This window comes from Pholcus phalangioides, unplaced genomic scaffold (assembly GCF_987345545.1).
Source record: "Pholcus phalangioides strain wild (caught in Gottingen) unplaced genomic scaffold, Ppha-v1.0 ptg000005l_1, whole genome shotgun sequence".
Taxonomy (NCBI): Eukaryota; Metazoa; Arthropoda; class Arachnida; order Araneae; family Pholcidae; genus Pholcus; species Pholcus phalangioides.
Window position 1 is genome coordinate 12781693 of NW_028301598.1, and position 27441 is coordinate 12809133.

The window sequence follows — 27441 nt, forward strand, 5'->3', positions numbered from 1 at the left end:
CCAGAATTCAAAAGGAAAGTTTAAAGTTTAAAAACATAAAAATTGTTATTTTCTGTCCCTTTTAATCGTACGTCATTAGAAAATAAGGTTGATTACCCAGGAACAAAAAATTGTGTTGCATGGCATGATAAACTGATTTTGAGTATGAACCTGTGACTATACTCTAACCACTTTTGGGTATGGCACAGTACATCTAAACCACCTTTGATTATATATATATGAAAAAATGGCTACTACCGCCCCCCCACCCCTGAATTATTAGTGTCTCTGCAAAACCTTGATCTATATCAGTGTCCTTCAATCTTTCACATATGCGGGGACACAAAGCTCTCCTAAACATATGTTATGTTAGATCTTGCCGGCCAAGCGATGAGCATCATGAGTTGAATATTCCAGATGTAAATGCATACTTTTGTCAAGAACTCTGGCAGAATTTGTAAATGCACATTTGATGCATCCATTTTGATGCACAAATATGGATTGTTATCATACTTTTGCAATTCTAAGCACAAAAGACTAGAAACTTAAGAGGAAACAAAAATTCAACTCACGTTTTCAGGAGGGTTTGGTTTATTTCTTAAGCGCACCCAAACATCTTCAAGAAAAGACCTCCTAAAAAAATAACACACATAAACATGGTAAACAAAACAAAAAAACAGCAAATTCTATAGATTCATAGAGAAAACTATCAATTACAATTATGCATAAGTATATGAGCACTTACTCCTCAGCGAGCACATTTCTAGTCATGATTGGAAGTAATTGGTGTGAATGGGGGCAGATATAGGAGTGAGTTCAGATTAAATGTCTATTCTAAATTTTGTTTAATGGAAATAATAGTGGTACATCACCGTATACAATAGACAAGAGTTCAAGATTTGTCAAAACAGAAAGATGAATTACAAAAATGCTCGAGTGGAAGAAAAAACTAATGGCCACAAAGAGAACCTACATCCAATTTTCAGTTGATCAGAAGATGAAACAAAAGTTCCCAGAACTAGAAGAATTAGCTGAACTTATCCAATTTTTTTGAGAAATTAAAAAAAAAAACCACATTTTTGTTACAGTTATCTGACCCACTTCAATGAAGAACCCAGGGACAAAATGGAGAAAATTGAATTTCTATTTTCCACAACCTCAAAATATCTCATTTAAACATGTACAGTACCCACAACTTGTAACCGAACGATGGCGATATCTTGGGTTCTATTTATTGCAAAAAAAAAGTAGCATTCGTCTTCGTTTAAGATCTTCCATAAGTGTATTAAGTTTATTTTTTCTAGATGTTAATGCTAGGCATCTAGATGTTATGTGAAATCAAAAAAACATCAAGCAAATGTCACAAAAAAGTCAGTGTTCTTCAAAAACTGACGTTTTTTTCCTTCATCTTCTGATGATTTTGGGGTCATTTGCACAGAATGTGTGTGTGTGTGTTTGTTCACGTCATTTCTGATTGAACATATTGTTTTTACATCACCATTGAAGTTTTGGCCTGCAATTTCACTTGTTTTTTACATAGGGATTTTATTCCCAGGAATTTAACTTCCATTTGTGAAAAATCCCTATTTTATTTGAAAAAAATCCCTTTTGTATTTATTAGGGAGTGGTTTTAGCATAAAATATGGGTCGGTGCGAAAATCTCCCTAATTTTCATTTTCAAAAGTTGTTAAATTCAGTTGTTAATTTCAAAAGTTGCTATAGTATTTTCAAGTTTTAGGTACCCAAAAATAGATTATGGGCATCTAGATGTTAAAACTAGATCCAACTTTTGAAAGTTCAATAGTAACCCCATTTTTTACTTCCATGTTTGGATTTAGTATCTCAAGAAATGCCGAAATACTGAATTTCATCAATTTTGAATGAACAGTTGGTGAAATATAAGTTATTGAAAAACGAGTGTCGTAATGTTAAACGGAAACATCTTGTTTTTGAGCATAATTGCTGAAATAATATAGGTATCTCATTACTTTTTATCTTAAATGATAGATTCCAATGGGCCAAACATAATTTTATTACTCATTTTGAATTTAGCTTTTTTAAAATATGAGTTATGAATTATTAAAACATTTTGAAAAATTATAAAAATAGAAGCATACATTAATTTTTACTTCATTCAAATCAGCAGTCAAAAACCCAACAGAATCAATTTTCATTCCGATCTGACCTCTATTTTACAAGATATGAGCGATTATATAAAATGACCACTTTTAGGGACCATATCAACTCTATAATATAAAATCACACACTCGAAAAGGGCCTGTTGCTAAGCAACCGAGTGACGGAAGTGGGTGAAGTTTTTGAGTGACGGAAATCGGTTACGTTTTTGTGTTACGGAAGTCGGTTACGATTTTGGGTCAAGTATTCATTTAACTCATTTAACTCTAGCACATATTGGGACCCATTTGACCCATCGGGACCATGTTATGTGCATGTACCGAGAGGCTCCCATATCCTACAGCAGGGCCCTTAGGCTGGAATTTAGATGGCGAGCCCCCAAACCAGCTTTTCAGGGCCCCTCTGTGGTTAATTTATAGTGTGAAAAATCAAAAAGTATATAAGAATCGTTCTGGTCCTGTCAGCCCTGCCCTTGTGGGGGGGGGGGGGGGGGTCATGCCGAGAGGTATGATGAATATGTATAATATACATATAACAACAGTGCTCCCAACACACAGGGTCGGGGTACCCGGGGGGGGGGGGGGGATTGCACGTATACCTTCATGGGAAAGTTAAAAGTTTTCATTTCCAGGGGCCCTTGATGGATCTCATTGTTTTCTTGCTGCTTTAACGTTGAAAAATTTGCGATAGCGGAAGCACAAGATATATCCAGTCTGGGGGCTCCAAAAAATTTGCGAATTCGGTCATGGGTAGTTGCGTGGGTGGTCCAGGATTTTATTCGTTGGTAAAACGAATACAAATGAAAATGTTTCACGGCAATTGCAGCGGGGGATGACCGACAAGCTTCCAAGTCGGGGGCCCCATGTTTACAGGTTTCATTTTGGGGGCCCTGGATGAATCTTATTATTTCCTGTTGTAGAATTTGCAACAGCGGATGCCAGAGATAAAGAGTCTGGGGCCCCACTAACAGTATGCGAATACAACGGGCAACTGATTGGGGGCCCTAGCTTTTATTCATTGGTAAAACGAATACAAATGAACATTTTTCATGGCACTCGCAGTGGGGGGATGACCGACAAGCTTTGTAAAAATTCGGGAGACTTGAGAACTTTTCGGGAGGTCGAGGGATAAAGCTACAATTCGGGCGACTCCAGGAAAATTCCGGAGACTTGGCAGCTATGAAATACTGAATAACTTGAATTGTTAGTAAGTACAAATGCCAATACCAGTAACATTATTGTGTATTAATATCACTTTATATGATAAAACCTGTCATGCATAGCAACAGACCTACAGAAAGCCTTCATCTGGCTGACGATTTTAACAGGCCGCGCACGATTTTCGAAGTTTGGCTTACATTATGAGCATCCTGAAACTAAAGCTAAGGCTTATTTTTTGGTTTTCAAAGAAATTTATTACCAATGTTCAATTCAAGAACTTCATAAAGTTACTTTCTTTTCATTATGAGATGTTATTTGTCTTTTGATATTTTAATTATAAGTATGATGTGCCTTGTATAAAACATAGTAATGCAAACATGAAAATATTTTTAATGGTTTTCTTCACAGAGGCTTAAATTTATTTACACACGTCCATGGTTGAATTTTCTGTTTGCAGTTTCTTGTAACATATTTTAATATGTGAATCTCATATCTATATGCTTACATAAAAAAAAGGTAGTCAGAAGAATTATAAAAACGTGTGTTTGTGATTCCAAGAAATTATTTTTTATATCACAAATCATTTAAAAGTACTTCAAAATATACATATTTTAAACACTACACTATGCAGAAATTTTTATAATACATTTCAATATACATAAACCAACCTGAAAATAACATTTTATCTGAAAGCAACACGTTTGCTTCAAAAGCAAACAATTTCCGCCTAAAAAAATCAGCCCGGGGTGGGGGGGAATAGGTATCTACCCGGGGAGCAAATTTGACAACCCTGTTTCAACGAAGTCAGAAAAAATACCGAAAATATTCAAATACAAATACAAAAATAACACCACAACAAGCCTAAAAAGATGCCCAATTAAAAATGCAATTACAAACAATATATAATCATGATAAAATATTATACGATGTCCATAAGAATACTTATGGTTGTCTTATTCTAAGTATGGATAGCTTCTCGATTTACTCCAACATGTTTATTGTATTTCTTTTTAAACGTGTCAATTGTGTTACAATTTACTACCCCGGGGATGAGCTATTCCATTTATTAACAACTGTATTTGAGAAAAATTCACAGCGACACCATAATCTAGAATCGTCCCTTACTAATCGATACTGGTGCTCCCTTGTAAAAGCAGTTGATTGATGGTGTATTAGTAATTTATGATCATCCCGTTGAAAATTTCGAACACTTCGATCATATCTCCTCGACACCTGCGTTCATCCAATGTAAACATATTCAAAAAATGAAGTCTTTCTTCATAACTCAAGCCCTGTGTGCCAATAAGAACATGTGTAGCTCTTTTTAAATGTTTCTCCCTTTATACATTCTGGTTTTTGTTTTTTTTTCTCTTCCTTTTTTTCTAACACCTGTTCTCCATAACCAAACTGTTGAAGGGACATTACCGGATTTTGTAATCAGCATGGGGTCTCCCATTCGTGTCCTTATCAGCACCTCTACTTTATCCATACTTTTTTTATCTCCCCCCCCCCCCTCATCGACCCTTGTAAAGTGACTTGCTTGGTCTTTCTTAAAAAATTAATTCTTTTTGCTGGCTGCTCCTTCTGAACTAATTATACAAACAATTATGAACTTTTCACTCAGATAAACTCCTTTGTTGGTGAAAGCAACTTTCCTTCTTTTTCATTAACTGTGGTTAGCAAAGTACTGCAATAGCAATGTCACATTAACACATTAATGAATGGGAAGACAATAAATGAAATTTAAACAAATATTACGCAATGAAAAATTAATTTATCCTGATATCAAATTTTCTATATCAAATAATAAGTAATTTCGACAGGTAAATTTAAGTGAAACAATAATTCGATTTGGTTATATGGATCGTTAACATCAAGTGTAGATGCTATTTATTTCAATTGTTATTTTTATCTATCTTTTTCTCTGTATTATTAAAAATTTGCCATTGAATTAAAGTGAAAAAAAACCGCGTAGAATGAAATTCTCTTATATCAGCTTTGGGTTGCCATAATTAATTTTTTAATTTAATAAATAAATATATTTGCACCTATTTGGCCAATATACTTCGTTCTTTTCATCTTTCTTTTAGGTTAAAAGAAATAAAAAGATTTACGTGTATCGCAAGAGCAAAGATGTCATAGGGTCGAGAGCATTTTACTAGCTTTTAGCTATTGCTCTCTTCCCTGTCCCAGCTTTCTTCACCATATTATGAATTAACTATTTCCTACCGTGTCCATTCAAACATTTTTTCTTTCTCTTTGCATTTTCTGTCAAATATTGTAAAATATGTAACTCAATTGTAAACTCTAATTTGTATAGTATTATTGAAATTGACTGGGGAAAAATAAATTATGTTATGTTCTCTGCACCCCTTCACCCAGGTTTATGTCCCTCCGTATGTATGGTCTCCAAAACCTTACAGCAACTCCAACCCAGGGCGAACTAAGCCTAGGAAAAGCAGAAGAATGAGTTTAGGATAAGGCGCGAACAAACCTTCTTGAAATGAAACAGAGCATTCCATTCGCTTTTTTGACCACCGCTGAACAATGTTCAGAAAACCTAAGCTACTCGTCAATAAGAATTTCCAAATCGGTGACCCTTGTTGGATCTGGAATATTGACCTACCATTCAACTTGTACAATTCAATTAGAAAGCAACAATTTTTTAACTGAAAGTTGGAAGACACAGAAGGACCGTAGAAAAATTTAGATTTCCTATTTGGTGACAAACAGTAATTTAACTCTTAAATCTGGTAAAGGGTGATTTTTGAACACATTTTGAGAATTTTTAAATTCTAACTAAAAGCATAATGAGCTTGTTTATTAGTTTATGCTGTTCTTTCCCCTTTTCTGTTTTTAAATTAAAATATCTCTGCGAATATATGTAGTTAGAAACAGGAAATTTTTTTGTTAGCCTCACGTGAGATAGGGCAACATTCGAATTGGAAGTTAGCAGACAGGATGGCTTAAAGGAAAGCGCCATCATTTTCAAATGACTGGGTTTTTTCGGCTTAAAATAAAAATATTACTTGCATTTGGCTTTTTTTTGGGGGGGGGGGGCTTTATCTAGCTTTACTTGCCTTTAACAGATTTTTTGGCTGTAAATGACAACAACTTTACTTGCATTTAACAAATTTTTATGGTCAGCATAGGTATTTATCGTGTGTTGTGTGTGTATTGATACGTTTCAACCAGAACAATTTTCGTGTGTGTGAGCCAGATACAACCACTTAGCGGAGTACATTTGGCCAATGGTTGTGCAACAACTCATTTTCATGATCATAACCCTTCCCACATCAAGATGTTTTTGAAGCTAGCCTGCGAATCAGAGACATAAGGATCTTTTTCACAGAGCCTGATATTATTCCCCTTATTTTTTTTTTTTGGGGGGGGGAACCAAGCCACAAATTTCATGCCAGATCAAGAATTTTATTTTTGATCAATCAACTAATATTTCATGAAATCACATACTATTCCAAGAATTAAAATGAAATTGATGAAATAATGACACAGAAATTATTTATGCACTCACTTGGACCAGAGACCACCTCCAGGTGGCAATCCACTGATATCATCATCTGCCAAGATTCTCATCACATCATTAAGTTCTGCGTCTTGTCTTACTTCGAATATTTCTGTGTAACATGAAATACATATATATTAGATCAGTAATGAGCAAACTTTTTAGGAGTGCACCAAAAACTAAACAAAAAAATTTTGGTGGGCCAGATATGTTTTGATGTTGATTTATAATTGGAATTTTATGCTTAGAAATGAAATGGCGGAATGTGTTGTACACTTTAACTACTGTCGCAGTTTCATTGTAAATGATAAACAATAGTTTATCCTTTGCAACTGTGAAAATATAAATAAGTACAGTCACACAAACTTGGTTAATTCCAAGTCCAAAGTCACTGGAAAAATTTCAAGTAATGAAGTGCCCAATAAGACAACATAGTCGTAGCCCTATTGAAAAAAAAACTTAATTTTTTTTTTCAAAGCAATATTTCAGTATCCTGTAAGATTGACTCAAGTCAAAGCAAAATGACAGAAATGACTTGGTTGAAAAAACTTTTGGTCAAAACAGTGCACTAGCAACCACAAATAAATCTTTTTATATATCGAACTTTCGACGATAGATGGCACAATTTGTTCGATAGAAATAACGATTCAGCAATATCGATGATACCGGTTTCGGTTATGAGCGAGATGGTCCGATTGGCGGAGACTGGCAGGGCGTGTAGAGAAAAATCTAGAAAATCCCGCCCCCTCCATACGGTAGCTCAGCCGACTAGGAAACTGTGAAATAGAATTTTGTGGAATGTTCTTTTTCTCGAAGTTTCTATCCGGGTTATTAATACCGTGGCGCTCACAAGATGGCAGACTCAGATGGCTAGACAGGCACAAGGAGATTCAGTCAGTCGTGTTTAAGCTTTGCAAGAAAGTTGTTAGCTCTCTGATTAGCTTGTAAATTGCTGTTCTGTAAATAAATCTGTGTTTGTCCGCCGAACTGCTTCTTGTTTAGCAACCTCGAAGTCTTGTGGAAAATTATCCGGAACAATATATATTATACATTCAATATATTACACACTGTATTTACTACATATCTTGAATTGGAATAAATTTGATATTTTAAATTTGAAAAAAAAAAATCTTTTCTGTGTCTCTCCCCCCAATATATATTACATTCTTTTTTTCTTTTTTTTTCAGTCTTCTAAAGTAAGAGTCTGCCAACTCTCTTCACCAATGCATAGCAAATTATGAAGACATACGTTTTTGAAGAATGATGCTCCTTCAAGACCACTTTCAAAAGCACAGTGCAAAATGTGTAAATTACAAGGTCCAATGTAAATAAATCAAGGTGAACTGGATGGTTTTACTGCATTGTCCATCCTTTTTTTTAAAAGAGATTTGTTTACATTTCACTGTTTAATATCACTGTAATCATTTTTTACAAATGAAGAACTTTCATTTCTAACTCTTTGTTGAGCATTGTAATGTTAAATATTGTTTATGCCTCTCATGCCTTAAAAATACAGAAGACAATATTGGGTAGCATCAGAATCACCGAACCTAGAATAGGTCTATGTATCCAACTGCTTTGTAATGCAAACTTGTTTCACCTATACACAAAATATGTACCATAATTTTTGATGATGAATGTTAGTTACTGTCCAAGACCATGAAGTAGTAAATACAGAATTATGTTTTCCATCCACACAGAATTTTTTAATGACTATTCTACTCACTGAAAATTAATGAAATAAATGATCCACATCAGTGTTTAATCTACGGTCGCATTTTTCGCAAAATGCGAAAGAAAATATTAAAATGCAAAAAAAGTGGTAGCTACTTTCGCAAAAATACGTACAGGAGGTACGGAATGAATAGGCATCCAACCATCAATCATTACATTAGCATTGTAGCATTTTGCTAAAGCTTTTCTCCCCATTTTTGCTTTTTTGCAAAAGAAATTTTTTATCGAGCTTAAACCCTGGTCCACATACACCCACTTCCCCGAAATAACCTTAAAAACGATACAATTTCTGCTTTGACAGAATCATTAATTACAATCTATAACATTTGTGATATTTGGCAATATGTTGATTCCCTGCTCATTTAAAATCAATTACACAAATTTTGTTGATAAGATTTCGTAAAAAAGGACAAAAACTAGAAAGACAAAACCGAGAAAGTTTGACAAAAGTAAGATATTTTACTGTAGTAGGAAAAGTAGGACTAGCGTGAGCCCTGCATTTGAAAAAAAGTTACACAAATTTTGTCTATAAGATTTGGTAAAAAAAGTAACAAAGTAGGACAAAACCTAAGAAGTAGAACATTTTATTAAAAAGGAGGAATAGTAGGACAAGAGGGAACCCTGAAAGTTTGAATTATCCAATCAATCTATTCTGGATCTGTAAAATGACTACAAATTGCAATTAATTATAAACATTCTTACTGGATAATTATCAATTAAATTTTATCACCAGTTATAAATATGTTTCCCAGTAATCAATAATTATAATAATTTCACTTAGCCGCTACATTATTCTCCTGTTCTGAAATCAGCATCACTGCAGAATTTCTTGACCATGTTCAAAGCCTGATTTACAGAAACAGTTCATGATCATCCCATTACAACTGTTTCCAGAATTTTGCTCATCATGCTTATGCTATTAAAGAAATATACTTCCATTATCACAATCTGAACTTTTTGATACTTTCCACACTTTTAATGATAATAAATAGATTCAGGTTTTGAATGGTATAAATCTTGATTCATAGGTTGACACAGCATAACAGGTTTCAAGTGATATACAGTCACGATGCACTTCAGCTGAACAATGTGGACATTAAATTCTCAAAAACAAAGGGGAAAAAAACAGTTTTTGTCAAACTTTCCTTAGTTTTTAAGAATTTGTTGCTCAACAACTGGGTCCAGAAAAGCAAATTCTGGCTCTTTGTAGAATTTTTTCCAACTAAATTTATACAAATACAATGCCACAACAGGCAAAATGCCCAACGAGGTGGCAGATTTGCTCATACAAAAATCATAATTTTCTGTTCCAACTTCGAATTATGTAGAAAATTCGAAAATATTGAATTAAACAATAAATTTTAACATTAAATTCGATAGAAAACTCTAAGGGAGTTTGTAAAGTTTGAATTACCTAAAATTTGATTTAGCAAGTTCTACTGCATATTTTAATTACTTTATGCACATTTATCACATTTGTATTCCTTCTTCTTGGATACAAGTTTTATATGAATCAATTTCTGTTTATAGATTCATATTTTCCATATAAAAAAAAACACCACCACCTCCCCCCCCCCAAATGAATTTCTCTTGAAACACTGAAATTTAAAGTTTCTCTCCTATTATTTTGAAATCTACAAAGGGTTGGATGGAACCTCTAAGTGGACCATGGTACGTCCATCACTATATTAGGCGATTAGAAAGTGTACATTTGTTACTAATACTGATTTGTGGTCCTATTTTAAATTCCAAGCTGCAATCAAATTCAAGTTGTTGTGAAGTACAACATCTCATTATTAAAAAGGTTCCCTAATACACCCATAGATTTCACATGATTTGCATTGACTTTGTTGGTTGAAATTCACCGATACAAATTTACAAAAAACCGTTAAATACTGAATTTCAATACAAAACATTTCATTTTTACTCACTCTACGTCTCATAGACGTAGAGGTATAGGCAGTTAACATGCAGTTTTTATCAGCTTTTTAAGTTAGTATTCTAGGGTAAATGAAAAACTATTCACCTTTAACCCGTTGTTCTAAGGACGTATTTAATTCTTTGTCTTTTTGTACAGCACTCTCTGATTTTGTCGGTGCACCTGGTAACGCAACAAGCACGATACTCATGTTGTCTTTACTGCCCTGAAATAATGCAAGAAAATTCATAAGTAAAATAAAGATTAGTCTTATCCCAAGAAAACTCCATTTATTTTGAATATAATAGAAATATCATTAAAAGAATTTAACTTTGGATATTTACAGTGCAATGTGTACAAATTATTATAAAGTGAAACCTGTATAAATGGTCAAGAGGCAGGTTTCCGTTTTATATAGGTGGACATAAAATATATGTAGCGATTTATTTCTATCGTTTACAAAAATTAAGTTTTTAATTTTTTTTGCTGTTTCAAATAACTATACATTTGAAATTCCATATTTAATGTGCTAATAGTTAAACTTCAATATAAAATATTCTCCTGAATAGCAATAGAATGAACACTTACTTTTGTCAAAAATAATTTTTTTTAATACAGTGAAACCTCAATATAATGATATTCTGTGGACCAAGGAAAAATATTGTTTTAGAGCAATAGGGGTACGAGAGTGGCCATTATGGGGTATGTGAAAAAAAAAGATGGTAATGGCGGCCACCCAGGTAAAAAAAACAAAAGAATAAAAAGGATTTTACAAAATAGATAGATGTTTTTACTAATATTGTCAATTGTAATATTGACCTCTCTATAAATAAAATCTTAGATGAAAGAAGGGGTTGCATCCACTAGAAGGATCAACCTTCCCTTCATCCACCCAAAAGGGGAAAAGTCCTGACGCGGCTGTTCGAACTTCAACACGAAGTAGCCTTTCTTTGGAAAAACATCATTTTAAAAATCTTGGATAAAGAATTCTTGATTTTGAATGGCTACAAAACCTTGCATATTTGAGTGATGTTTTCCACCAGATAATTAAACTCAATCTTTCACTTCAGAAAAAAACTAGCATTTTTTGAGTTGGCAACAAAACTGAACCCATGAAGGAAAAGAATTGATTTTTGGGCTAAAAGTCCATTAAAAGGACAGTCTGAAATATTCGAAACACTTTACAATTTCTTGTCACAAGTCGAGCTAAATTTAACAGTCGGTGATAAGATAATTGAGCACTTGGAAGGGTTAAAATCCTTGTTTGAAAAATATTTTTCAGAGCTGGAAATAAGTGATTAAACCGGATTCATTGTCGATTCAAGAAAAGGAAATTCCTAGAACTTGCATCAGATACCACTCTGAAGAACCTCTTCAATAGCGGAATGGTGAACCTAGCCAGTTTTTGGGCTCATCGTAGGGACGAATACAGTGAACTTTCCAGAAGAGCCATGTTTTTGTTGCCATTTGCTTGCATAGAGTTTATTGAATGGGCATTTCCTTTTATAAGGTCAGGTGGGGTAAAGTGGTCATACTGAACATAAAATGGCATAACTTCAGAATTTCAATTGATATTGCTACCAAATTTCTGTTTTAACTTTCACTTGCAAGCAGCAGAGCTTTTCACTTAAAATTTTATGCCAAGCAACATTTTAGTCGCAATAAACAGTTTTTTTTATTGTTCAAGCTCGGGTTCCATTCTTTGAGTGCCTGAATAACTTCTCTCTACCATTTTAGTTTCTCAAACTTTTTATAGATTGGCTGTGCAGGGCACTCCAGTAGTGTCTCAAGAACATTATTTCATTCATTGGTAAGTTATAAACATTATATTTTATATTTTATAGTAATTTAAACAATGTGGGGTAAAGTGGTCATAGCATTAGGCTTAACTAATACTTAGTTGTTAGGAGCTATTTTGCCTAACATATAATTGAACTTTTAAGAATTTTTTTTTACTTGAGTATCTTTACTTAATTTACTTTTTACAGTTAATTTTTTTCTTTTCCAGAGCAAACGTGTGCTTGGAAAGTAGGTGTTTGAACCTATATGTGAAAAGAATATACAACAGTACTCTGACATCCTTCCATTAGTATTGCTAGCTGTTGGAAAGAGCATCAGAGTACCACGTGAGCTGCAAGAACACAAGTTGAAGATTCCATATCACTCTTAAAGAAGATGGATCATTAACAAGTCAAGAAAAAAAAGGATTGTAGAAGAAAATCATGGTTGACATGCAAAGGAGACTGGTATTGAAGGCTTGAAATCTCTTGCTCAATGTGAACAACCCTCATCATCCTTTTGTAGATGTTGAACTTTCACAATTCAAGACCAAGTAAAATAAAGATACAGAATCAATTTCATGAATAGCTGACTTGAACATAGAAGGTGAAGAAGTGTCAAGATTAGTTAATATCAGTGTTGTGTATGATGAAAGACTTGAAACGAGCCATATACTGACAACCTTGCCCTCGTTAATCTCAGCTGTAAACGAAAGGGTAATACAGAACTCAAAGGCAAAATGAAAACATGTTCAGAATGGCACAGGAGAAACCTTAATTAAGGGAAATAGTTGAACTTTGACTGCCACAAAATAGAAATGTGTGAAAATTTCATTAAACTCCCCTAGCCAAAGAAAAAATTTCCTGAAGATCTGAGGCAAATCTATAACTATTTAAACTTTATGAAAGATGTCAGAAGGCTGTGTGTGTGTGGGGTGCTGGTTTATTATGAAGAGAACAAAAAACCAATAATGCAAATTATCAGACAAGTGATTAATAAAAATTTATTATCATGGAAAAAACCTAAATAATGAATTTTTATACCTTTCCAGAAAATGACGACATAAATGAAATAAGGGATCAGTTGTATTTGAAGATCCTAAAATAAAGCCAAGTTTTAACCATAGAGTACATTAAAAGTTATGAATTTAAAAGTAGAAAATGATTGATAAATGTGTTAAATAAAATTTCAATACCCACTGATTATTTTCTTAAAATTTCATTATTATTTGGTGTGACCATTTTACCCCATGCACTACTTTACCACACCCCATGGGGTAAAGTGGTCATAAAAGCGAGGTCTAAAAAGTTGCTGAAAAAAAAACTGTTACACTCAAAAAATATTTTTGACAAATGTGCTAATCTTCTCTCTAAGAATGTAATGTAAAATATCAGCCAATCTTATTTTTGAAAAATTCATATGGTTATACCTCTTCAAAGATGAAAACACCTCTTTTTATGACCATTTTACCCCACCTGACCCTACTTATATAAAAAACTAGCTATAATACCCAGCATTGCCCAAGTTTTCTATAATTTCTGGGAAGATTAGAGAAGTGACAAACCATTGTAAAGACATATAACATGTCTTAAACACATTGCTAGGGAACCACAGTAACCAAAGTGAACATTCCGAAAGTGATTGTTGAAGGCGAAAAACCATTGCTGCCCGACAGTTTTTTGCCCATTTCAGGCATTTGCCTGCTCTGATGAACTTTTGAAGTACCTATCGTTCAAGTCGGGTCCCATTTGGTATATATGCAAAATTTGGTGATGATCGATCTAAAATTGTAGATTTGTATAGAGAACACACACAGAAAATAAATTTTATACATATAGATAAATATAGAAGCAAATTGAATGCAGCTCCAGATTTGAGATTACAGTTATCTTCTTTTCAGTCAAATTTTTTAAAACTTTGTAATTCAATGCAGTCCCAAATATAGGCATTAATTTTTCTTTTTTGTAATCTTTGTGTTAATGTTTGCTTACTTGAAAGATAAAAAAGTTATATAACTAAAAAATAGAATATTTAATTCAACTATCTTTTTTTTTAAAGTTTCGAAAATTAGTGGGGGGGGGGGTGCCTGGAGGGGTCGGGGTACACAGAAAGAAACAGAGCCAGATGGGGGTACGTGGACTGAAAAAAGTTGGGAACTGCTGTTGTAGAGGGATTAGTTATATCGAGAGACAAAATTGTCCTTACATGTGATCAAATTTGTCATCTTTTCTGCATCTACACTGTCAATACCATTAGGGCCACGCTTTTATGTATTTATTAGCTGCAAAAAATTGTAATTGATTAATTTATTATAAAAATTCAATAAGACACATTGCACCTGCAATATGCAAAGAAAAAAAAATTTAAATTCCGGGATTTAAATCAATATGATTTAATTTGGTTGCTGTATTTTAGAAATTTGTTATGGGCATCTTTTTCTCAACCACCTCATTGAGCATTTTGCCTGTTGTGGCCTTGTATTTGTCTAAAGAAATGAGAGGTTCAAATGCTATAGGGAGTCTATGCCTATGGAGTAATCATCAGTGAGAAATTTCAAGATTACCACATCCACGCGAGCGAAGCCGTGGGTAAGAGCCAGTGGTCCATAAAGATTGGGCTATAGTTGAGAGCAAAGTAATTTTCTATTATTTTTCCTATGAATATTTTTATACACATGCAACTGTAAAAATGTTTATTGAACATATATAAATACTAAATTACCTGTAACACAGAACATCAATAGTGCAGAACAGCTTGTTGTAGTAACTTGTAGCTGAGAAAGTTCACAGCTAAGATAATGTGAAAAATATAACCCCCCAACTAACAGCTTATTTGTGGAAAAATATCGGACAGGATGTTCTAACCACATTTATGTGTTACACTATCTATGCTCTTTGTTTTAGTATTTAAATAGTCCACTAGATGTTGTTAGCATTTCGATTATCAATGTTTTAGTGAGCAAGGGTGTTTGGGCCATAGTTGTGTGAAATTACGGTAGTAGTTTCACAAATCTCCCAAAAATATTGTTATAGAGGGGGTTTATTGTAGTAAAGGATATCATTATATCGAGTATCGTTGTAACGAGATTTCACTATTTAAAATAAAAATTAAGAAATTCCATAGGTTTTTTAAAAAAAGTGACAATGAGATCAACAAATAACATTTGTGAAAGAAAGGTTCTACTACATATGTTACACTTTAAATTTTGCTTTTTTACACCTCTACGAACTGCATTTTTGTGTTCAAATTCAATACATGTTTCTTGTTGCTGGTGGCCATCTCTACACGGAGTGAAAATCTCTGCAGCAGCCGAAACACAGTATCGCTAAATTGCGAACAATAATTCAGTATCCCTCACACATAATACTCTCCCGAAACTGTAGAACTTTTTCCAAGAGAAATAGGAGTGTTTTCTAACAAAAGTCATCATTTCCATCCTAAATGAAATACTAAACAAGTTTTTACTAAATTTTGAATAGTAAATCCGCTTCCTCTCAAGCCCAACCCCGAGAACCAGTTTAGATAGATAATGGGCATTCATCATTTTTCCGAGATATAAAAGAGTTTGCCTCACAAAGGGGGATCAGAACTTGACTTTCCTCCCATCCGAAGGACAAAAACTTGCACTTAGCCAAAAATTCTTTCCGTTTTAGCAGGTTCTGTATCTACAAATAGACTGAATATGCCTTCTGTTTCCACATTAGACAGTTCCTTATAAAAGTTTTTATGAATGAAAAAGCATTAATTACTCACAAGACTATATATTTGTTCCGTTTAAGACAGGTTTCCATCTCACACAGTGCCCATCTTAGACAGGTTTCACTTGAATATATTATCAGGGGTCTGTCCAGACTTTTTGCACAGGGTCCTGTTTTTGTGAAAATGTACCTTATTTTTGTGAAAACGTTCAAAATAGCAGTAAAAGTAATACTAATTAAACAGCAACCTCATTTTCCTATTTCATTTCATTTGTATTATCATTTTCCTAGTTTTTGATGCACTCACAGCTTGTTTGTGTTTCTGGCTATATATATGCTTGTTGACACATCGTGTTGGGTGATCACCAAATTGCACCTCTTGGTCAATCCAGGGTCCCTTAGCAAAAAATGTAGAACATATTTTGCAAGGAAAGCCAGATGCAGAAATGCTGTAACATAGCCAACTGTGAAGCTTCTCAAAACGTGCGATGTTCAACAAATTCGGTACTTTTGGACCCATTTTTCTAGCTTCTGTAGATGAAATTTTCTTTAAATCCGGCTGTACCGACGAATTCGTAGCATCTTTCAGCGCTTCCGATAAATCAGCAATGTCTTCCACTGCTTTCGACGAATCGGTAATGTCTTTCGAAGAAACGGAATTGTCTTCCGCCACTTCCGATAAATCGGTCATCTCTTCCGCCGCTTCCGACGAATCGGCAATGTCTTTCGAAGAATCCGAAATGTCTTTCAGCGCTTCTGATAAATCGGTAATGTCTTTAGGCGCCTCCAATAAATCGGTAATGTATCGCGCCATTTCCAAGGTTTCGACAGCGTGGTTCGAAACCGATGAAGGAAGCAATGTTTCAGTAATTTTTTCCGGGTTAGCACAATTGGAATTATCTGTATCTGACGTCTTTTTGGTGACGTTTTCAGATCCTCGTTTAAAAAACGATGTTATGGAGCTGCATCCCCGAACGTCAGTTGGCCGTATTTTTTTAATGTAGTAATTAATCACTATTCCTTGAATTTCCACCTGTTGGTGGTCGACCACGCTTCATATTAAATTTTCAAAAATGAAAGCGCAATACAGGAAAAAAAACGTGCACAAAAAATCCAATTCTACAATAAGCATCAACTACGCCGATTTTACGACTAACAAGAGGTTGTGATTCAAAGACCATTTGAGGAGAAGTGCGGGGCTAAAGCGTTTGTATAATGGCATAGGTTGTGCGATAAAATATCGGACGCGGTCAATCCGTGGTCAACCAGCGGGATGTCCTAACAAGAAGCCTAGAAACAAGGATCACGCTCTTTCTCCGGTCGCCTTTTCAAGATCATGTTTTCCGGTATCCAACCAACAACTTCTATAGATAAGATTACTCATCTATGGGGGAGGGGGTGGTGGTGTTGGGCCCAACAATGCATGCTTAAAAAAAAAGATCAATGGCTTTCTATTACGACTAGGGTCATAACTGATAAGAATTTTGTCGCACAGCAGTCGCAAAAGTTCGTTTTTTACGACGTAATTTTCATGAAGGGTTCGTTTTCTGGAATTTTGTGATGGATCCGTTTATTATCCTCCAAATTTTGTGAAACATCCTTTTTTTAGCCCCGGAATTTTGTGAAGGGTCCGTTTTCCGGACCCAAATTCCGGCTGGACAGACCCCTGATTATATACACCATATATCATCATACCTATCATATACCATATATACCTATATCACCATATAGCTACTATATGAAACAAGAGTATTCCAGTCTAAATCGCATAAAGCTGTGTGGTTGTGTAGATATTCTGACAGTCTTCCAATGTGAGGGTTTGGGTTCAATTCTTGCCGGCGGCACAGTGTGGTACACTGAAATTGTGGTTCTCTGTGGTTTTTTAACTTTGAGGTGTGAATGCCTGCAGTCTCATATTTAAAAGCAGCAAAAAGTATACAAGGAACACCTGTGAATTTTGTAGATTGATGCCAGCACTTGATGCGCATATAAAATGCATAGGCCTATCTCAAAATGTTTACGCCAATTTGGTAGTAACATATTGCTGCTGCAAACTTTTCCAAATTTTTCATGCCGCTAAAAGCTTCTTTATGTTTCCAGTGCTTTGCTCAAAAACATGACATTTTTACTGAACACGGAAACACATGTGAAAAAAGCTTTTAGTGGCATAAAAAAAAAATTGAGAATTTTGACACATGACATTTTGCGTAAACAGTGACAATATACACGGTACATTTTGGCTTGCATTATTAATAGTCAATCAGAGGAATATTTATGAAGTAGAAGAAACTGTTGTACCTTCAGCATAGTAAACCTTGAAATAGTTTTAATAGTATTGAATTCCAGCTGTGATATTTTTGGCATGCAAGAGATCAGAAATACGTACTCTCATAACTGAATGTTGTTTTAGTTTTTTGTCTGAGACCTTGACAGAGATTTTGAAATTAGGTACGTTTTAGTAACAAAATCGTGGGCTTGTTTTTTCCATGTTTCTTCTCAACATTGCAAGGTTACTGGACTCAACTTAATAATTACAATCTACGTGATCACCTGATGAACCATACCAAGTGCTCGATCATACAAAGCACTGCAAATAAAGCTATTAATATTTTTCACAAGTGATGGAACATTGCCTACCTTGCAATTTTCCTAGTTTACCTTGGAATGCTCAACTTACACAAATTTTTAAACTCTGCTCTTGTTTTTTAAATACCTAAAATTAAAATTTTATTTTAGGCCTCTACTTCTCTCCAACAAAAACTTTGGCTACTCCCATTTTTTAAAAAATTCCACCTTTCAATATTCGAAATTGGCAAGATGATTTGTATCTGTTTTGACCATATATCATGTTTTGGGTGCAACGACAATATATTTTGTTGATGAAAAAAAACCGTAAATTTTTTTACTGGTTGACAACTTGTTAATGGCTATCACAATGTCATGTTTTTGCAAAGTGAAAAAAATCTCTACAATTTTACTTTTATTAATGAAAATTCCCTGCAATGTTTTCAAAAAAATCCCTTATATATTTATTTTTATAAATGTTTTTAAATTTTTGGTGCTGTCAATTCCTTTGATTGCTAGGTGATTTCATTAGAGATATGCAAGATCCGGGATATCAGCACTTGCTATGTGTCAAGCACTAATGTACAATAAAATATTTTCTCACCTCTAAAAGAAATTTACTTGGTAAACGTTTTTGTTGTATGCATTCCCCACCTTGTGTAAACTTTGTGTTTTTTTGTTAAACATTGTTTTTTTTCCCCCAACAAAGACCAGGAGATAACAAAATGTAGATGTCACCTGGCAGTTCAGTGGTTAGTGAGCTAGCTTCTGACTGTGCAGGTCTGGATTCAAATCCTGGTTCGGGCATGGATGTCTACTACACTAACAAATTCCCTGGACAGATTGTAAAGATCTCTTGGGAATACGTTATGATCACATTATTACTACAACAAAAATAAAAGATGACGGAAACTGATGCTGGCTGTTTGGCGAATTTCCTCTTTTTCCTTCCCAAAAATTAAATATTCGTTTGTGATTTGATGCAATAGGGGCAATTTACATTGTTTGTGATGTCATTTCAGGGATTTTAGAAAAAAAAATGTTTTTTTCTTCAGGTAAATTGTTCAGGAATTATTTTTCTCCCAAAAGTAGGGAATTTTCACGATCAGGGTCGAAATTTGGGAGATATGGAATTTTTTCAGAGTGTCTGAGAGATGGAATAGAAATTTTAAAGACTCTCAGAAAATCTGGGAGACTTGGCAGTCAAATGGGTGTCAATGATTCTGATTTACCCGAAAGCCTTCTAATTTTTTAGCCTTATTGAAATTTTTTGGTCAGAAACCAGATTATTCTGATTTTTATTTCTTTACAGAGAAAAATCCTTGTAAATCTTGTGCTTGCACAAAAAATCCCTAAAGAAAATATTTTTTCAGTCCTTGCAATCCCAGGCTGACCATATTTTCAGGCCGCAACTAAGAGAGGGCAGGAGTGTCTGATGCCCCGGGTGCTGGACCAGGAAGGGCACAGAGTTCACTCTTTTTTCATTAAAAATTACGGGGAGAAGGGGTCAACAAAATCAATACTGGCCTGTGGGCGATAGGTTGAATTCTTGTTTTTAGTTGTGGCTCTCCATGTTTTCTCAGAAAAATATAGGAAATTATGATTTCAAGTATGGAAAGTCAGCAATTGTAACCAAATATAATGCAGAAAATGAAGAAAGTTCCCAATTATTGTTAAAATTGATATTTATATTCATAATTTTCTTTTATTAATTGGTAAAATAATTCTAATCCTTGATTTCAGTGAAGAATAAAAAAAATTCAAGTTAGCTTTGGTCGGTAAAAAAGATGGGACATTGTTATAAAAGAAAGATTGGGATGGCAAAAAATATGGGAACATCCCAAGTTGTATGTTCACCAAATGAGATTTGCAAAAAATCCCTATTTTTCCCTTTTATTTGTATTACATTTTTTCTGTGTGAAATGTTTCATCACGTGATAAACTACAGATTTTTCAAGTCTGGGAATTGACACCTATATATACAGTTATGCAGGGGTGGGAAGTGACTAAGTCCATTTCGGAGCAGCCTTGGAGCAGCAAAATTCAGGATTCGGAGCAGATATTTATAAATTGGAGCAGTGAAATTAACAAGAATATTTTCATTAACTCTCAACCCTTTTCAAAATAAAACTGCACTGTCTTTTGTTATCAAATATCTTTTCGTCAGCTTGATTTTTGTTTTTGGTGTTTTAGGCTTTTGACACCTTGTTTGAAAGAGCAGTTATCATAAAATTTTTTGCACCCGTCTATTTAAGATGATTTTTGCTTACTGAGGGCACTATTTGCTGCCTGGAACAGCAGCACTTCAAATGAGCTAAAAGAATTTTATAAGTTTTTAATTTTTTTATACTTGGAAAGAAATTGTTGCAAAATGGGAGAAAATTTCGGAAGAATCAACTCGATGTTTGGAGATTCAGCACTCATTATCTGGCGAGATTGGCGATCTGACACTCGTTATTTGGCGATATTGGCGATTTAACGCTCGTTATTTGGCGATATTGATGATTTAACGCTCGTTATTCGGCAACATTGCCGATATTTGGCAAAGTTACTAAACTAACATTCGTAATTTAGCGGACACACTTTTACTCCCAGAATGAAAAATTTTTTCACGAAACATCGGGATTTAGCACAATGACAATCGACTACAGTAATTTCTACTGCTTCCAATGACGACTTTTTTTTTAAACGGAAACACTCGAATTTGCACTTTAAAGCTGAAAGGCATTGCAAACCATCTTCAGTTCCACGATCACAGACAATATCAGGGTTTCGCGATGGAAAGCCGATAGATTAAGGCGATAGTTTAAGTATAGTGGAATAAAACACGCTCTTCTCGTAAAGAAACGTTTCGTGGCTAGCAGGAACAAAAATTTTTTGGCGTCCTCTCCGAAATTCCGGGCATACTGAAGCAAAATTCGCTATTTGGCACAAAAAAATTCAAAAATACGCTATTGGAGCAGGATGGCGCAAGATATTAGTTTTGGCGCAGTGCGGCGCAATTGGCGCAGTGCGGCGCAATTGGCGCAGAGTTCCCACCCCTGAGTTATGTGATTACATGTGCAAGAAATTTCATCAGCCCATACCAATTTTTTAATCACAACAGAAATTTTGTGACTGTTATTTATGAAGCCCTGAGTTAATGCTCAATAGAATGAGGAAACAAAACTTTTCAATGCATGAAGATGACTCGTCGAATGCAGGCTGGGCGAATCCCAGGTGCCAGGTCACCATGGCGATCAAAAAAATTGTATTGGCACCTAAAATTTTCTTTGTGTAGTTACTAAACTGCAGGCTGAGAGTAACACAAAATACTTGGAATTTATAACAAACTTAAATTCTGTATCACTCGCATTTCTTTGCAAGTTATGCAATTCAGCCATGTTGGTTTCATTTTCTTGCTATTAAAATTTAATATTGCAAGGCTACAAACTTCAATATTCTCATCAAGGAGAATATTCTTCATTTACATAGAAGTCCTTCCAGAGATTATTCTCAAGAATATTTGTAATAACATGCATTACAATAATCTCTATAAATAACTTGAGAATAATTCGTATTATTTTTATGATAAGAATATTCTACAGTGATTATAATCGTAGTAGACAGAATATTCTCTGTCCCCCATCTCTCTTCCCATCAATAGACAGGGAATACTGAAGTTTGTATTTGTCCTTCTCTGGAAGGACTATTATAAATAACTTGAGGAATAATTATTTTTGATAAGAATATTCCCCAGTAATTATATTATAAATAACTAGAATATCCTCAAGTTATTTATAATAGTAGTCCTCCTAGAGAATATTCTCCTTGATGATTATTCTCGAGAATTTTACATCCCTAATATAAACTATTACTTTTTGAATACCTTTAGCCTGGACACCAAGTGCCAATGCCAACTTTTTAGTGGTGACATTGTAACAAGAGGGGTCGGCAAATCATAGATAGTATAAGAGGGGGGGGGGGGAGAAGGATCCCCACAGATCATTGTTGGGAACTCCACAGAGAGTCATCGTATACCTCAAAGAAAATGTGATAATTGTAAATATAAATTTAATTTAGAAATGTTTTTGTAAATGTTAATTATACTTGAAAAGTGCAATATTTACCTCCATGCCATTAGTGGGCTATAGACCACTTTTACGGTCAATAACGTCATGAGAATCATTTTACAATAGGCCTAATCTTGTAGACCCTGGCCAGGTCTTCAATGTTTGTTTTTTGCATTGTCAGTTTCCATATATTAGCTGTGCAATAATATTTTATTCTGTATAAATATGCAAATAAGTATTTGTCTGTCGAAAAATTATGATAATTTTGCGGTACCGCCAACTGTGATTCGCTGATCTGACAGTAGATGTTGGGAGGAGTTTTCCTTAAATACCAACAGTGTGCTGGGAACAATTGCATTCAATACATCTCGAACTAACATAGTTCTCTCCTAAAGTGTTTTTTCCCAAGAGATGTGAGCCGAGCCGCTCTTCTTCCATCACAGTGTACCGCTCATCTAGTGCCATGCTTCGGCACCGTTCCAGTCCTCCAGCTTTCTCTTCTGGTTGCCACCTCATTGCCTGTCCGGAATTTCTTCATATATCTTCCTGTTCTATGACGAGAACACAATGTTGACAACAGCGACCTGTATGTCCTCCCTGGATTCATCAACATTTGCTAGTATCACTGGAAGATGCTTATACTGAACCTTCGTAGCCAGAAGTTGTTTCCCATGATGGAGAGAATATGAAAGGTACCTCGGCAGACTGTCCCATGAGACCTTACCATTTTGTGAACTATTTAATGCTAAATATATTTTTGAACTCTAAAACAAAAATTTTCTGTGATAAGAGAAATTCAAAAGAATGTTTTGTGTAAAAATCTAAACCTAATATACTTGAATAAATGTTATAAGTGGAAAAATTAATGTTGTCACACATTTTTGTCATCCGTTAATGAATCAATGTTGAGTAAACAGAAAAATAAACCGGAAATGTACGGCATTCAGTACAAAATGACAAATGCCAGAGCTTATCTAGTTGTGAAGATCACTTCCAGACCAACTTTGCGCCAGAACCTGGACAATTCCAGTGCCCTCTCCCAGATTGCACTAGCCAGGTTGAAATAACTGCTCGAGCACAAGCATTAACCACTAACTACCAGGGAACAAGAGAATGATTATTACAGTGAATAGGTTAAAAATTTTCATTTTATATACTTTTGGCTCCCTTTTTTTTAATATATTTTTTTCAAAGTTGTGATGAAATCGAACATTCATAAGTAAAGTAAATATGCAACATGAGAAAAAAACACACATACCTTATACAGGCAGGCATCAATGACTGAATTGCAAATGAATTCCAAGTCATTCGTAATTAATAACATATGCCTAATGTAGTCACAGAGGTCTTCATTGCTTATAACGTCCCAGACCCCATCACAAGCGAGAACTAGAAACTCGTCAAGTTCGTTATTTCTCTCTTGCACCGTTATTTCCGGTTCTGGCGACACTAACTGTTCGCAAGGTCCTTTGCCCTTGACTTGCTTGTACTCATAATCACCCAGTGCACGAGAGACTGCAAGCGAGCCGTTGACTCGCTGGATCATCACACTCCCGCCGGCTCTCTGGATTCGCTCCTTCTCAGCAGGATTGATTGGTTTGTGATCTTGCGTGGAAAAGAACGACTTTTTATCCCTGGACAGCACACCACGAGAGTCACCACAGTTGGCGAAGTAGAAATGTGTTGGTGAGATCAGAGCGCAGACAGCAGTAGATCCACTTTTATCTTCACCCGTCGCTATCTCTGGTATGTTCCTCATCCCCTCGTCAAGATTGAGGAACCCATCGTGGATTCCTTTCTTCACGAGCTCCACCTGCTCAGTTGTGACTTGGCCATTGCAATTTGCGCAGTTTTTGAAGTTCTCTGCCTGAATGATAGTGTTCAGCAGATTCTCTGCACAATGGGCACTAACACGAGCACCTGCATGCCCGTCAAACACAGCAAAGAAACTCCACTCCTTGAGGCCGTGAGGCAGCCCAACAATGGCGCAGTGAGCGTCTTCCATCTCAACTCTCCAGCCCTGCATACTACTGAGCCCGTAACACAATCCGTTTCCAGATCCATGCTCATTGAACTTCTCTGTTTTTGGCTTGTCCAAGAAAGCTCCCATTATTCAAGTACTCTAGTCCTAAGCATAAAGAAATAAATATACATGTTACCTCTTTTTATCATTACACAGTTTAACTACGTAAATCCTTCATTTACATTATACAGAAATTTATGTAATTTTGCAATGGTGGATCCACAATGTGTGTGCTCAGAACTCTTGTTCTGAAGGTTTAAATTAGAACCTCAACTAGCTGGGCCTCTATCAGCACAGGTATGTGTCCGGACTATAGGGTTGGTCTGATTTTGCCCAACCCGAAAAAACCCAAACTATAAAAACTACACCTTAAAACTGCATTTACTCATAAAACAGCATGCTTTCTAATGATTTTATTACATTGTCATACACTATCTAAAGAGGCATACATTAATAAATCTATTTATTCAATGCTATTTAGATTATAGGGGTTAGAAAAAACACTTAAAAAATCCATTTTATAAACCCAATATCATAGTAAGATGCAAGACAATTTTGCCCCCCCCCCCCAGAATTTTCTGCAATGATCCACCGGGAAAATTTTTTTTTTCATAGCACATTTTAGTACTATCCTATAAGATTAAATCAAGTTGAAGCAGGATACACCAATTTAAATCACTTGGTTTTTTTTTAAAAATCATTGATTAATTCGTGTTTTTTCTTTACATAACTTCAATGATATTGAAGTAAAAGTAACCTAGTATGGTATGCATGTTACTGATACGTGGTAAAGTTTGTGATTAAAAGAAGTATACATCTTTGATGTAATAATTAAATTTAATAATAAAACTTAATCCCTAGATACAGTGCAGAAAAAAAGATGCTCTATTTCTAGATTTTGTGCATGGAAAAAATGGGGAAAAATATAGGGAGCAAAACTTACTTAGCTTAACTGCACCAAGTATTTTCAATGCATTACAATGTGACACTAGGGCTCCCCTGATTAAAAAACAGATAGAATTCAAGGCTTTATACAAAAAACTAATTTATGTCCTAATTGCTGATTCAAAATAATAGATGTTGTACCAACATAAATATGATTGGCTTTCGACTTTACTTTTCATATTATTGCATCGCATCACCAGGTCACTCTGCAAACCTCTATCACTAGATTCATCCCATCGCGCAGATCTCTCACAGGTTCTTCGCTGAGGACTTGAAGATGGGTAGACACTCACAAGAATGAGGATTCGAGAGCAAATAATCACCTTTATTTACATGAACTAAAAGTACTGCAAAAACTCTAGAGCAGCCTTCCAAACATACCCCTTCTCTTTTCAAATTCTACTGGCTGAGTCCCAGAATCTCGTTCTTCTATTATCACAATCGCATGCCACGTGAACCTTGCATGTGTTAACCAAGCCTTTTCGAATTCTACCCTTCGTAACATTAAAACTTTTAGTTTGCTCGTTTTTTTACCAAAACTCATTGAATTTGTGAAAGAATAAAAATGTGTAAACTATTAAGCAACATTGTGCAAATCGGAAATCTACCAATTTTAGAAGAAACCATCTTGCAATAGAATTTGTTTTATTTAGTTGATGCTGTGTATATCGAGTGAATCGTGACACCTGCACCGTATGTGTAATACTGAGTTGCCACCAAGCATTCACTTTAATGGAGGGGGGGGGGAAAGAGTCCTCACATGAATAAAACATGTTTCTCTACAAGAAAAATGTTAATCCACAGAGGGGGGGGGCTGGCAAGATTTGACAGTATGGTAAAAACTATGGTATTTACTGTCATTTTTACCATATTGTTCAAATCCCCTATTTACTATTAGTGAAAAATTTGAAGTAACTTTCTCTGTGGTCATGTCGCCATTTCTGTTGTACCTTTTGTCAGGAAAATTTCCTCTCAAAATAAAACAACTGCACTGTTTTTTGTTATCAAACATTTTTTTTTTTTTTTCAAGCTTTTGACACCATATTTGAAAGAGTGGTTGTCATATATAAAACCTTCTGGATATTTCAGTTTTGTGTCAAAACATAAATCATCATTTCCAATTATTAGTTTCACACTTTACTTTTCACTACAGTGTACATACATATACTTAAGAGAACTTAGCCTAGTAACCAGGTTGAAGAGAGGGCGCTAATAATTTGATAACTGTACTTTTATTTATGCTGCAAAAGATGAAAATAAATACCTTAAAACATTTAGTTTTGGGAAATCTTTCACAAACCCCTGTATTACGATATTCTCAAATATATGCTAAAAAAGAAGAACACTTAATTTTTGAAATACTTATTTCACCTTCTGCTTTTGGCACAGCTTCCCATTTGCTCATTTTTGTTTTTCTTCTAAGCGGGACATTATTTTAGAAATTTTTTAAAAGAAAATCAGATAACACAAAACTCTTCCACATCCACAAAAGATTTCCTTTTCAGTCTATCACTTATGGATTGCTCTGCCTTTTTTAACAAAATTTGTGTGGACTGCAACCTTCTATTCAATTTTTTTTCTTTATTCTTTAAGTCTGTCAATCTTTGGTCAGTCCCACCCATCTCTTTTTGCTTTCTTTGGCCTTTGTTCTTTCTTCTTAGCATCGTCATGACGCCACAAGAGACAAATTGCTCAACGAGGTGGCTGAAACTGATATGTATGTTTAAACCAGGAAATGGAGGTCCATCCGTTGTGTAACACACACTTTAGATAAGTAATTTTTTCTTTTGCATGAAAATTCAATCCAAGTTTCAAAATGTTATGTGGAAACCTTTGGGTTTTTTTCCATGATACTAACATTAAAAAATAATACTAGCAGAAAATAAAACTAACTAAATCAAAAATATTTCAAAAAGGTGTCATTTGGTT

The 27441-nt window shown here is 34.7% G+C and overlaps 1 protein-coding gene and 1 long non-coding RNA gene across 4 annotated transcripts in view; one reads left to right on the forward strand and one right to left on the reverse strand.

Moving 5' to 3' along the window:
* The window catches only part of LOC149086322 (uncharacterized), a 119647-nt gene that overhangs the window by 29290 nt on the left and 62916 nt on the right, over positions 1-27441 (forward strand). The gene's annotated exons all lie outside the window — the stretch shown is intronic.
* alph (protein phosphatase alphabet) overlaps positions 1-27441 on the reverse strand; it is a 46669-nt gene that overhangs the window by 5324 nt on the left and 13904 nt on the right. For all 3 annotated transcript variants that reach the window (XM_089232340.1, XM_089232342.1, XM_089232341.1), the window contains exons 2-5: positions 23803-24672; positions 10559-10676; positions 6808-6910; positions 552-612 (exon numbers count right to left, since the gene is read on the reverse strand). In XM_089232340.1, the coding sequence (XP_089088466.1) occupies positions 552-612; positions 6808-6910; positions 10559-10676; positions 23803-24654 (1134 nt within the window). In that variant the 5' untranslated portion in view covers positions 24655-24672. The remainder of the gene's footprint in view (positions 1-551; positions 613-6807; positions 6911-10558; positions 10677-23802; positions 24673-27441) is intronic.